This window comes from Salmo salar, chromosome ssa04 (genome assembly GCF_905237065.1).
Source record: "Salmo salar chromosome ssa04, Ssal_v3.1, whole genome shotgun sequence".
Lineage (NCBI taxonomy): Eukaryota > Metazoa > Chordata > Actinopteri > Salmoniformes > Salmonidae > Salmo > Salmo salar.
This window is the reverse complement of record NC_059445.1, coordinates 85,944,800-85,960,448: the sequence shown is the minus strand read 5'-3', so window position 1 is coordinate 85,960,448 and position 15,649 is coordinate 85,944,800. Positions and strand designations below refer to the sequence as shown.

The window sequence follows — 15,649 nt, the reverse complement described above, 5'->3', positions numbered from 1 at the left end:
TACACAGTAAGAGTGATGGGGCACCACATGTTATACAGTAAGAGTGATGGGGCACCACACGTTATACAGTAAGAGTGATGGGGCACTACACGTTATACAGCAAGAGTGATGGGGCACTACATGTTATACAGTAAGAGTGATGGGGCACCACATGTTATACAGTAAGAGTGATGGGGCACTACACGTTATACAGTAAGAGTGATGGGGCACTACACGTTATACAGTAAGAGTGATGGGGCACCACATGTTATACAGCAAGAGTGATGGGGCACCACACGTTATACAGTAAGAGTGATGGGGCACTACATGTTATACAGTAAGAGTGATGGGGCACCACATGTTATACAGTAAGAGTGATGGGGCACCACATGTTATACAGCAAGAGTGATGGGGCACCACATGTTATACAGTAAGAGTGATGGGGCACTACATGTTATACAGCAAGAGTGATGGGGCACCACATGTTATACAGCAAGAGTGATGGGGCACTACATGTTATACAGCAAGAGTGATGGGGCACCACATGTTATACAGTAAGAGTGATGGGGCACCACATGTTACACAGCAAGAGTGATGGGGCACTACATGTTATACAGCAAGAGTGATGGGGCACCACACGTCATACAGCAAGAGTGATGGGGCACCACACGTTATACAGCAAGAGTGATGGGGCACTACATGTTATACAGCAAGAGTGATGGGGCACCACACGCTATACAGCAAGAGTGATGGGGCACCACACGCTATACAGCAAGAGTGATGGGGCACCACATGTTACACAGCAAGAGTGATGGGGCACCACATGTTATACAGCAAGAGTGATGGGGCACCACATGTTATACAGCAAGAGTGATTGGGCACCACATGTTATACAGCAAGAGTGATGGGGCACCACATGTCATACAGCAAGAGTGACGGGGGCACCACACGTTATACAGTAAGAGTGATGGGGCACCACATGTTATACAGCAAGAGTGATGGGGCACTACATGTTATACAGCAAGAGTGATGGGGCACCACATGTTATACAGCAAGAGTGATGGGGCACCACATGCTATACAGTAAGAGTGATGGGGCACCACATGTTATACAGTAAGAGTGATGGGGCACCACATGTTATACAGTAAGAGTGATGGGGCACCACATGTTATACAGTAAGAGTGATGGGGCACCACATGTTATACAGCAAGAGTGATGGGGCACCACATGTTATACAGCAAGAGTGATGGGGCACCACATGTTATACAGTAAGAGTGATGGGGCACCACATGTTATACAGTAAGAGTGATGGGGCACCACATGTTATACAGTAAGAGTGATGGGGCACTACATGTTATACAGTAAGAGTGATGGGGCACTACATGTTATACAGCAAGAGTGATGGGGCACCACATGTTATACAGTAAGAGTGATGGGGCACCACATGTTATACAGCAAGAGTGATGGGGCACCACATGTTATACAGCAAGAGTGATGGGGCACCACATGTTATACAGCAAGAGTGATGGGGCACCACATGTTATACAGCAAGAGTGATGGGGCACTACATGTTATACAGCAAGAGTGATGGGGCACTACATGTTATACAGCAAGAGTGATGGGGCACCACATGTTATACAGCAAGAGTGATGGGGCACCACATGTTATACAGCAAGATGATGGGGCACCACATGTTATACAGCAAGAGTGATGGGGCACCACATGTTATACAGTAAGAGTGATGGGGCACCACATGTTATACAGCAAGATGATGGGGCACCACATGTCATACAGCAAGAGTGATGGGGCACCACATGTTACACAGTAAGAGTGATGGGGCACCACATGTTATACAGTAAGAGTGATGGGGCACTACATGTTATACAGCAAGAGTGATGGGGCACCACATGTTATACAGCAAGAGTGATGGGGCACTACATGTTATACAGCAAGAGTGATGGGGCACTACATGTTATACAGTAAGAGTGATGGGGCACCACATGTTATACAGTAAGAGTGATGGGGCACTACACGTCATACAGCAAGAGTGATGGGGCACCACACGTTATACAGTAAGAGTGATGGGGCACTACATGTTATACAGCAAGAGTGATGGGGCACTACATGTTATACAGCAAGAGTGATGGGGCACTACATGTTATACAGTAAGAGTGATGGGGCACTACATGTTATACAGTAAGAGTGATGGGGCACCACATGTTATACAGTAAGAGTGATGGGGCACTACATGTTATACAGTAAGAGTGATGGGCACCACATGTTATACAGTAAGAGTGATGGGGCACCACATGTTATACAGTAAGAGTGATGGGGTACTACATGTTATACAGTAAGAGTGATGGGGCACCACATGTTATACAGTAAGAGTGATGGGGCACTACATGTTATACAGTAAGAGTGATGGGGTACTACATGTTATACAGTAAGAGTGATGGGGCACTACATGTTATACAGTAAGAGTGATGGGGCACTACATGTTATACAGTAAGAGTGATGGGGCACTACATGTTATACAGTAAGAGTGATGGGGCACCACATGTTATACAGTAAGAGTGATGGGCACCACATGTTATACAGTAAGAGTGATGGGGCACCACATGTTATACAGTAAGAGTGATGGGGCACTACATGTTATACAGCAAGAGTGATGGGGCACTACATGTTATACAGCAAGAGTGATGGGGTACCACATGTTATACAGTAAGAGTGATGGGGCACCACACGTTATACAGTAAGAGTGATGGGGCACTACATGTTATACAGTAAGAGTGATGGGGCACTACATGTTATACAGCAAGAGTGATGGGGTACTACATGTTATACAGTAAGAGTGATGGGGCACTACATGTTATACAGCAAGAGTGATGGGGCACTACATGTTATACAGTAAGAGTGATGGGGCACCACATGTTATACAGTAAGAGTGATGGGGCACCACATGTTATACAGTAAGAGTGATGGGGCACTACATGTTATACAGTAAGAGTGATGGGGCACTACATGTCATACAGCAAGAGTGATGGGGTACCACATGTTATACAGTAAGAGTGATGGGGTACTACATGTTATACAGTAAGAGTGATGGGGCACTACATGTTATACAGCAAGAGTGATGGGGTACTACATGTTATACAGTAAGAGTGATGGGGCACCACATGTTACACAGTAAGAGTGATGGGGCACTACATGTTATACAGTAAGAGTGATGGGGTACCACATGTTATACAGTAAGAGTGATGGGGTACCACATGTTATACAGTAAGAGTGATGGGGTACTACATGTTATACAGTAAGAGTGATGGGGTACCACATGTTATACAGTAAGAGTGATGGGGTACCACATGTTATACAGTAAGAGTGATGGGGCACTACATGTTATACAGTAAGAGTGATGGGGTACTACATGTTATACAGTAAGAGTGATGGGGTACTACATGTTATACAGTAAGAGTGATGGGGCACCACATGTTATACAGTAAGAGTGATGGGGTACTACATGTTATACAGTAAGAGTGATGGGGCACTACATGTTATACAGTAAGAGTGATGGGGTACCACATGTTATACAGTAAGAGTGATGGGGTACTACATGTTATACAGTAAGAGTGATGGGGTACTACATGTTATACAGTAAGAGTGATGGGGTACTACATGTTATACAGTAAGAGTGATGGGGCACTACATGTTATACAGTAAGAGTGATGGGGTACCACATGTTATACAGTAAGAGTGATGGGGCACTACATGTTATACAGTAAGAGTGATGGGGCACCACATGTTATACAGTAAGAGTGATGGGGTACTACATGTTATACAGTAAGAGTGATGGGGTACTACATGTTATACAGTAAGAGTGATGGGGTACTACATGTTATACAGTAAGAGTGATGGGGCACCACATGTTATACAGTAAGAGTGATGGGGTACTACATGTTATACAGTAAGAGTGATGGGGTACTACATGTTATACAGTAAGAGTGATGGGGTACTACATGTTATACAGTAAGAGTGATGGGGCACCACATGTTATACAGTAAGAGTGATGGGGCACTACATGTTATACAGTAAGAGTGATGGGGTACTACATGTTATACAGTAAGAGTGATGGGGCACTACATGTTATACAGTAAGAGTGATGGGGTACTACATGTTATACAGTAAGAGTGATGGGGTACTACATGTTATACAGTAAGAGTGATGGGGTACCACATGTTATACAGTAAGAGTGATGGGGTACTACATGTTATACAGTAAGAGTGATGGGGTACTACATGTTATACAGTAAGAGTGATGGGGTACCACATGTTATACAGTAAGAGTGATGGGGTACTACATGTTATACAGTAAGAGTGATGGGGTACTACATGTTATACAGTAAGAGTGATGGGGCACTACATGTTATACAGTAAGAGTGATGGGGCACTACATGTTATACAGTAAGAGTGATGGGGTACTACATGTTATACAGTAAGAGTGATGGGGTACTACATGTTATACAGTAAGAGTGATGGGGTACTACATGTTATACAGTAAGAGTGATGGGGTACTACATGTTATACAGCAAGAGTGATGGGGTACTACATGTTATACAGTAAGAGTGATGGGGCACTACATGTTATACAGTAAGAGTGATGGGGTACTACATGTTATACAGTAAGAGTGATGGGGTACTACATGTTATACAGTAAGAGTGATGGGGTACTACATGTTATACAGTAAGAGTGATGGGGTACTACATGTTATACAGTAAGAGTGATGGGGCACTACATGTTATACAGTAAGAGTGATGGGGCACTACATGTTATACAGTAAGAGTGATGGGGTACTACATGTTATACAGTAAGAGTGATGGGGTACTACATGTTATACAGTAAGAGTGATGGGGTACTACATGTTATACAGTAAGAGTGATGGGGTACTACATGTTATACAGTAAGAGTGATGGGGTACTACATGTTATACAGTAAGAGTGATGGGGTACTACATGTTATACAGTAAGAGTGATGGGGTACTACATGTTATACAGTAAGAGTGATGGGGTACTACATGTTATACAGTAAGAGTGATGGGGTACTACATGTTATACAGTAAGAGTGATGGGGTACCACATGTTATACAGTAAGAGTGATGGGGTACTACATGTTATACAGTAAGAGTGATGGGGTACTACATGTTATACAGTAAGAGTGATGGGGTACTACATGTTATACAGTAAGAGTGATGGGGTACTACATGTTATACAGTAAGAGTGATGGGGTACTACATGTTATACAGTAAGAGTGATGGGGTACTACATGTTATACAGTAAGAGTGATGGGGTACTACATGTTATACAGTAAGAGTGATGGGGTACTACATGTTATACAGTAAGAGTGATGGGGTACTACATGTTATACAGTAAGAGTGATGGGGTACTACATGTTATACAGTAAGAGTGATGGGGTACTACATGTTATACAGTAAGAGTGATGGGGTACTACATGTTATACAGTAAGAGTGATGGGGTACTACATGTTATACAGTAAGAGTGATGGGGTACTACATGTTATACAGTAAGAGTGATGGGGTACTACATGTTATACAGTAAGAGTGATGGGGTACTACATGTTATACAGTAAGAGTGATGGGGTACTACATGTTATACAGTAAGAGTGATGGGGTACTACATGTTATACAGCAAGAGTGATGGGGTACTACATGTTATACAGTAAGAGTGATGGGGTACCACATGTTATACAGTAAGAGTGATGGGGTACTACATGTTATACAGTAAGAGTGATGGGGTACTACATGTTATACAGTAAGAGTGATGGGGTACTACATGTTATACAGTAAGAGTGATGGGGTACTACATGTTATACAGTAAGAGTGATGGGGTACTACATGTTATACAGTAAGAGTGATGGGGTACTACATGTTATACAGTAAGAGTGATGGGGTACTACATGTTATACAGTAAGAGTGATGGGGTACTACATGTTATACAGTAAGAGTGATGGGGTACTACATGTTATACAGTAAGAGTGATGGGGTACTACATGTTATACAGTAAGAGTGATGGGGTACTACATGTTATACAGTAAGAGTGATGGGGTACTACATGTTATACAGTAAGAGTGATGGGGTACTACATGTTATACAGTAAGAGTGATGGGGTACTACATGTTATACAGTAAGAGTGATGGGGTACTACATGTTATACAGTAAGAGTGATGGGGTACCACATGTTATACAGTAAGAGTGATGGGGTACTACATGTTATACAGTAAGAGTGATGGGGTACTACATGTTATACAGTAAGAGTGATGGGGTACTACATGTTATACAGTAAGAGTGATGGGGTACTACATGTTATACAGTAAGAGTGATGGGGTACTACATGTTATACAGTAAGAGTGATGGGGTACTACATGTTATACAGTAAGAGTGATGGGGTACTACATGTTATACAGTAAGAGTGATGGGGTACTACATGTTATACAGTAAGAGTGATGGGGTACTACATGTTATACAGTAAGAGTGATGGGGTACTACATGTTATACAGTAAGAGTGATGGGGTACTACATGTTATACAGTAAGAGTGATGGGGTACTACATGTTATACAGTAAGAGTGATGGGGTACTACATGTTATACAGTAAGAGTGATGGGGTACTACATGTTATACAGTAAGAGTGATGGGGTACTACATGTTATACAGTAAGAGTGATGGGGTACTACATGTTATACAGTAAGAGTGATGGGGTACTACATGTTATACAGTAAGAGTGATGGGGTACTACATGTTATACAGTAAGAGTGATGGGGTACTACATGTTATACAGTAAGAGTGATGGGGTACTACATGTTATACAGTAAGAGTGATGGGGTACTACATGTTATACAGTAAGAGTGATGGGGTACTACATGTTATACAGTAAGAGTGATGGGGTACTACATGTTATACAGTAAGAGTGATGGGGTACCACATGTTATACAGTAAGAGTGATGGGGTACTACATGTTATACAGTAAGAGTGATGGGGTACTACATGTTATACAGTAAGAGTGATGGGGTACTACATGTTATACAGTAAGAGTGATGGGGTACTACATGTTATACAGTAAGAGTGATGGGGTACTACATGTTATACAGTAAGAGTGATGGGGTACTACATGTTATACAGTAAGAGTGATGGGGTACTACATGTTATACAGTAAGAGTGATGGGGTACTACATGTTATACAGTAAGAGTGATGGGGTACTACATGTTATACAGTAAGAGTGATGGGGTACTACATGTTATACAGTAAGAGTGATGGGGTACTACATGTTATACAGTAAGAGTGATGGGGTACTACATGTTATACAGTAAGAGTGATGGGGTACTACATGTTATACAGTAAGAGTGATGGGGTACTACATGTTATACAGTAAGAGTGATGGGGTACTACATGTTATACAGTAAGAGTGATGGGGTACTACATGTTATACAGTAAGAGTGATGGGGTACTACATGTTATACAGTAAGAGTGATGGGGTACTACATGTTATACAGTAAGAGTGATGGGGTACTACATGTTATACAGTAAGAGTGATGGGGTACTACATGTTATACAGTAAGAGTGATGGGGTACTACATGTTATACAGTAAGAGTGATGGGGTACTACATGTTATACAGTAAGAGTGATGGGGTACTACATGTTATACAGTAAGAGTGATGGGGTACTACATGTTATACAGTAAGAGTGATGGGGTACTACATGTTATACAGTAAGAGTGATGGGGTACTACATGTTATACAGTAAGAGTGATGGGGTACTACATGTTATACAGTAAGAGTGATGGGGTACTACATGTTATACAGTAAGAGTGATGGGGTACTACATGTTATACAGTAAGAGTGATGGGGTACTACATGTTATACAGTAAGAGTGATGGGGTACTACATGTTATACAGTAAGAGTGATGGGGTACTACATGTTATACAGTAAGAGTGATGGGGTACTACATGTTATACAGTAAGAGTGATGGGGTACTACATGTTATACAGTAAGAGTGATGGGGTACTACATGTTATACAGTAAGAGTGATGGGGTACTACATGTTATACAGTAAGAGTGATGGGGTACTACATGTTATACAGTAAGAGTGATGGGGTACTACATGTTATACAGTAAGAGTGATGGGGTACTACATGTTATACAGTAAGAGTGATGGGGTACTACATGTTATACAGTAAGAGTGATGGGGTACTACATGTTATACAGTAAGAGTGATGGGGTACTACATGTTATACAGTAAGAGTGATGGGGTACTACATGTTATACAGTAAGAGTGATGGGGTACTACATGTTATACAGTAAGAGTGATGGGGTACTACATGTTATACAGTAAGAGTGATGGGGTACCACATGTTATACAGTAAGAGTGATGGGGTACTACATGTTATACAGTAAGAGTGATGGGGTACTACATGTTATACAGTAAGAGTGATGGGGTACTACATGTTATACAGTAAGAGTGATGGGGTACTACATGTTATACAGTAAGAGTGATGGGGTACTACATGTTATACAGTAAGAGTGATGGGGTACTACATGTTATACAGTAAGAGTGATGGGGTACTACATGTTATACAGTAAGAGTGATGGGGTACTACATGTTATACAGTAAGAGTGATGGGGTACTACATGTTATACAGTAAGAGTGATGGGGTACTACATGTTATACAGTAAGAGTGATGGGGTACTACATGTTATACAGTAAGAGTGATGGGGTACTACATGTTATACAGTAAGAGTGATGGGGTACTACATGTTATACAGTAAGAGTGATGGGGTACTACATGTTATACAGTAAGAGTGATGGGGTACTACATGTTATACAGTAAGAGTGATGGGGTACTACATGTTATACAGTAAGAGTGATGGGGTACTACATGTTATACAGTAAGAGTGATGGGGTACTACATGTTATACAGTAAGAGTGATGGGGTACTACATGTTATACAGTAAGAGTGATGGGGTACTACATGTTATACAGTAAGAGTGATGGGGTACTACATGTTATACAGTAAGAGTGATGGGGTACTACATGTTATACAGTAAGAGTGATGGGGTACTACATGTTATACAGTAAGAGTGATGGGGTACTACATGTTATACAGTAAGAGTGATGGGGTACTACATGTTATACAGTAAGAGTGATGGGGTACTACATGTTATACAGTAAGAGTGATGGGGTACTACATGTTATACAGTAAGAGTGATGGGGTACTACATGTTATACAGTAAGAGTGATGGGGTACTACATGTTATACAGTAAGAGTGATGGGGTACTACATGTTATACAGTAAGAGTGATGGGGTACTACATGTTATACAGTAAGAGTGATGGGGTACTACATGTTATACAGTAAGAGTGATGGGGTACCACATGTTATACAGTAAGAGTGATGGGGTACTACATGTTATACAGTAAGAGTGATGGGTACTACATGTTATACAGTAAGAGTGATGGGGTACTACATGTTATACAGTAAGAGTGATGGGGTACTACATGTTATACAGTAAGAGTGATGGGGTACTACATGTTATACAGTAAGAGTGATGGGGTACTACATGTTATACAGTAAGAGTGATGGGGTACTACATGTTATACAGTAAGAGTGATGGGGTACTACATGTTATACAGTAAGAGTGATGGGGTACTACATGTTATACAGTAAGAGTGATGGGGTACTACATGTTATACAGTAAGAGTGATGGGGTACTACATGTTATACAGTAAGAGTGATGGGGTACTACATGTTATACAGTAAGAGTGATGGGGTACTACATGTTATACAGTAAGAGTGATGGGGTACTACATGTTATACAGTAAGAGTGATGGGGTACTACATGTTATACAGTAAGAGTGATGGGGTACTACATGTTATACAGTAAGAGTGATGGGGTACTACATGTTATACAGTAAGAGTGATGGGGTACTACATGTTATACAGTAAGAGTGATGGGGTACTACATGTTATACAGTAAGAGTGATGGGGTACTACATGTTATACAGTAAGAGTGATGGGGTACTACATGTTATACAGTAAGAGTGATGGGGTACTACATGTTATACAGTAAGAGTGATGGGGTACTACATGTTATACAGTAAGAGTGATGGGGTACTACATGTTATACAGTAAGAGTGATGGGGTACTACATGTTATACAGTAAGAGTGATGGGGTACTACATGTTATACAGTAAGAGTGATGGGGTACTACATGTTATACAGTAAGAGTGATGGGGTACTACATGTTATACAGTAAGAGTGATGGGGTACTACATGTTATACAGTAAGAGTGATGGGTACTACATGTTATACAGTAAGAGTGATGGGGTACTACATGTTATACAGTAAGAGTGATGGGGTACTACATGTTATACAGTAAGAGTGATGGGGTACTACATGTTATACAGTAAGAGTGATGGGTACTACATGTTATACAGTAAGAGTGATGGGGTACTACATGTTATACAGTAAGAGTGATGGGGTACTACATGTTATACAGTAAGAGTGATGGGTACTACATGTTATACAGTAAGAGTGATGGGGTACTACATGTTATACAGTAAGAGTGATGGGGTACTACATGTTATACAGTAAGAGTGATGGGGTACTACATGTTATACAGTAAGAGTGATGGGGTACTACATGTTATACAGTAAGAGTGATGGGGTACTACATGTTATACAGTAAGAGTGATGGGTACTACATGTTATACAGTAAGAGTGATGGGGTACTACATGTTATACAGTAAGAGTGATGGGGTACTACATGTTATACAGTAAGAGTGATGGGGTACTACATGTTATACAGTAAGAGTGATGGGTACTACATGTTATACAGTAAGAGTGATGGGGTACTACATGTTATACAGTAAGAGTGATGGGGTACTACATGTTATACAGTAAGAGTGATGGGTACTACATGTTATACAGTAAGAGTGATGGGGTACTACATGTTATACAGTAAGAGTGATGGGTACTACATGTTATACAGTAAGAGTGATGGGGTACTACATGTTATACAGTAAGAGTGATGGGGTACTACATGTTATACAGTAAGAGTGATGGGGTACTACATGTTATACAGTAAGAGTGATGGGTACTACATGTTATACAGTAAGAGTGATGGGGTACTACATGTTATACAGTAAGAGTGATGGGGTACTACATGTTATACAGTAAGAGTGATGGGGTACTACATGTTATACAGTAAGAGTGATGGGGTACTACATGTTATACAGTAAGAGTGATGGGGTACTACATGTTATACAGTAAGAGTGATGGGGTACTACATGTTATACAGTAAGAGTGATGGGGTACTACATGTTATACAGTAAGAGTGATGGGTACTACATGTTATACAGTAAGAGTGATGGGGTACTACATGTTATACAGTAAGAGTGATGGGGTACTACATGTTATACAGTAAGAGTGATGGGTACTACATGTTATACAGTAAGAGTGATGGGGTACTACATGTTATACAGTAAGAGTGATGGGGTACTACATGTTATACAGTAAGAGTGATGGGTACTACATGTTATACAGTAAGAGTGATGGGGTACTACATGTTATACAGTAAGAGTGATGGGTACTACATGTTATACAGTAAGAGTGATGGGGTACTACATGTTATACAGTAAGAGTGATGGGGTACTACATGTTATACAGTAAGAGTGATGGGGTACTACATGTTATACAGTAAGAGTGATGGGTACTACATGTTATACAGTAAGAGTGATGGGGTACTACATGTTATACAGTAAGAGTGATGGGTACTACATGTTATACAGTAAGAGTGATGGGGTACTACATGTTATACAGTAAGAGTGATGGGGTACTACATGTTATACAGTAAGAGTGATGGGGTACTACATGTTATACAGTAAGAGTGATGGGGTACTACATGTTATACAGTAAGAGTGATGGGTACTACATGTTATACAGTAAGAGTGATGGGTACTACATGTTATACAGTAAGAGTGATGGGGTACTACATGTTATACAGTAAGAGTGATGGGGTACTACATGTTATACAGTAAGAGTGATGGGTACTACATGTTATACAGTAAGAGTGATGGGTACTACATGTTATACAGTAAGAGTGATGGGGTACTACATGTTATACAGTAAGAGTGATGGGTACTACATGTTATACAGTAAGAGTGATGGGTACTACATGTTATACAGTAAGAGTGATGGGGTACTACATGTTATACAGTAAGAGTGATGGGGTACTACATGTTATACAGTAAGAGTGATGGGGTACTACATGTTATACAGTAAGAGTGATGGGGTACTACGTGTTATACAGTAAGAGTGATGGGGTACTACATGTTATACAGTAAGAGTGATGGGGTACTACATGTTATACAGTAAGAGTGATGGGGTACTACGTGTTATACAGTAAGAGTGATGGGGTACTACATGTTTTACAGTAAGAGTGATGGGGTACTACATGTTTTACAGTAAGAGTGATGTGATAACTATACTGTTAACGAAGGCCGTTTTGTTTTGGAATCACGCTTTTTATTTTCAGACTCTTTTGATTCATGTTTAAATTCTTAAAGCATTTTGTTAAGGTCCACTTTATTTATTTTGGATGTATTGGAGCTTCATATGATTTTGGTTTGTACGAAATATATATACACACACACACACACACACACACACACACACACACACACACACACACACACACACACACACACACACACACACACACACACACACACACACACAATACAAGACCGACAGTATGTGGACACCTGCTCGTCGAACATCTCATTCCAAAAATCAAGGGTGTTAATATGGAGTTGATCCCCCCCCTTTGCTGCTATAACAGCCTCCACTCTTCTGGGAAGCCTTTCCACTAGATGTTGGAACATTGCTGTGGGGACTTGCTTCCATTCAGCCACAAGAGCATTAGTGAGGTCGGAACACGATCTTGGTCGATTAGTCCTGGCTCGCAGTCGGCGTTCCAATTCATCCCAAAGGTGTTTGATGGGTGCACGGGGGAATTGTCTTGCTGAAACAGGAAAGGGCTTTCCTCAAATTGCCACAAATTCTGAAGCACAGAATCGTCTAGAATGTTATTGTATGCTGTAGCGTTAGGATTTCCCTTCACTGGAGCTAAGGGTCCTAGCCCAAACCATGAAAAACAGCCCCAGACCATTATTCCTCCTCCACCAAACTTTACAGTTGGCACAATGCATTAAGGCAGGCAGCGTTCTGCTGGCATCAGATGGTGAAGCATGATTTATCACTCCAGAGAACACGTTTCCACTGCTCCAGAGTCCAATGACATCGAGTTTTACACCACTCCAGCCAACGCTTGGCATTGCGCATGGTGATCTTAGGCTTGTGTGCGGCTGCTCTGCCACGGAAACCCATTTCATGAAGCTCCCGACGAACACTTCTTGTGCTGACGTTGCTTCCAGAGACAGTTTGGAACTCGACAGTGTGAGTGTTGCAACCAAGGACCGCATCGCTTCAGCGCTCGGCGATCCCATTCTCTGAGCTTGTGTGGCCTACCACTTCGCGGCTGAGCCGTTGTTGCTCCTAGACGTTTCCAGGAGCAACAACAGGGCAGCTCTAGCAGGGCAACAAAAATGTGACGAACTGACTTGTTGGAAAGGTGGCACCCTATGACGGGTACCACGTTGAAAGTCATTGAGGTAATTCAGTAAGGCCGCATCCACTTAATTGTACATCGTGTTCAGCTACGCTATCCGCACCTGTTGGACCCAACGCAATCATCACTAAACAGTGTAGTAGACTAAGGGGAATGGAAATATATAGAATATGTAACTGTTTTCTATGGAATCTGTGTGGTTACCCCCTTGTCCCCGGTCTGAAGTGGCTATAGAACTAACGATTTGGATACCAAGTTACTACACGTATTGCTAATGTTTTACCCCCTTGTCCCCGGTCTGAAGTGGCTATAGAGCTAACGATCAGGATACCAAGTTACTACACGTATTGCTGATGTTTTGGCGGTATCGGAGGTATAATTGCATTGGAGCCCGTCAAATCGTTGAGCAGCTGCTCTTGATCATTGTCACAATGCAACACCAGGTCGAGTTAGAAATGTCAGAACGAGGAAGTGTACACTCTTCAAAGGGTTCCAAAAGGGTTCTTCGGTTGTCCCCATAGGCTCCAGATAGAACCCTTTTTTTGGGGGGTTTACATGGAACCCAAAAGGATTCTACCTGGAACCTAAAAGGGTTCTTCAAAGGGTTCTCTGGTGGACAGCCGAAGAACCCTTTAAGGTTCTAGAGAGCATCTTTTTTTCTAAGAGTGTTCCAGCTATTATAGAAAATAATTTCACTACATAATGAGTGTTTCTATCAGCCTGATTGAGGTGTAGATTACATCCCACATTCAAGTGTTCAAACTAAAAACGCTGCATGGGAATTCTCTCAATGTGACTCCGTGAGAGTCAATGTATAATGCCGGGAGTCACCTTGTAGATTTGACGGCTCTAATTCAGTCCCACCTCCACTAAAGCAGATCTGATTGAGTAGAACCCAAAGTTTGGATCCACGACGATGACGACTTGTCTGCTACAAAAGAGGCTCCGTCGCGTTTCCTCCACTAGCTTAACATCTCACTCGAGATTTGGTTCTGGTAGTACCAACCTCCACAGGGGGCTGGGAGGCTGGAGCGCTGGCGTGTGTGTGTGTGTGTGTGTGTGTGTGTGTGTGTGTGTGTGTGTGTGTGTGTGTGTGTGTGTGTGTGTGTGTGTGTGTGTGTGTGTGTGTGTGGCGTGTGTGTGTGTGTGTGTGTGTGTGTGTGTGTGTGTGTGTGTGTGTGTGTGTGTGTGTGTGTGTGTGTGTGGCGTGTGTGTGTGTGTGTGTGTGTGTGTGTGTGTGTGTGTGTGTGTGTGTGTGTGTGTGTGTGTGTGTGTGTGTGTGTGGGGGTGTGTGCGGGTGTGTGTGTGGCGTGTGTGTGTGTGTGTGTGTGTGTGTGTGTGTGTGTGTGTGTGTGTGTGTGTGTGTGTGTGTGTGTGTGTGTGGGGTGGTGTGTGTGGGGTGTGTGTGTGTGTGTGTGTGTGCGGGTGTGTGGTGTGTGTGTGTGTGTGCGGGTGTGTGTGTGGCGTGTGTGTGTGTGTGTGTGTGTGTGTGTGTGGGGTGTGTGTGTGTGTGTGGGTGTGGTGTGTGTGTGTGTGTGTGTGTGTGTGTGTGTGTGTGTGTGTGTGTGTGTGTGTGTGTGTGTGTGTGTGTGTGTGGTACCAACCTGTTGAACCAGCCTCCCGCTGCCTCCATCGGGGCTGGCAGGCTGGAGCGTTGGCGTGTGTGGTGCCACAGGGTGACCATGGACGTGATGTTAGCCTGGTGCAGCTGGCTCGTAAAGCAGCGGTAGTACCTGGAACATAGTGAACATTACTGTTAGTCCAGTCCGCGTTCTCATCACACTGTTAACCGATACACTCAGAACTCCAGGTTTTTACTCATGCACCAGTACCTGGAATGATGGAGGCCAGGCAGGCAGTAATTCATCCAGTTTAGTTATGTTTAATAATCAATCAGACCTTTTTCAAACCTCTCCTACAGACATTTTACAATTTAGATCCTGAACTAACACACCTGATTAATCTAGTTACAGGTTT

The 15,649-nt window shown here is 42.1% G+C and overlaps 1 protein-coding gene across 1 annotated transcript in view; it reads right to left on the bottom strand.

Annotated features, from left to right (window-relative positions):
* Positions 1-15,649, bottom strand: part of kl (klotho) — a 95,127-nt gene that overhangs the window by 56,356 nt on the left and 23,122 nt on the right. Inside the window, exon 9 of the mRNA XM_045717435.1 lies at positions 15,277-15,405. Within this exon, the coding sequence (XP_045573391.1) occupies positions 15,277-15,405 (129 nt within the window). The remainder of the gene's footprint in view (positions 1-15,276; positions 15,406-15,649) is intronic.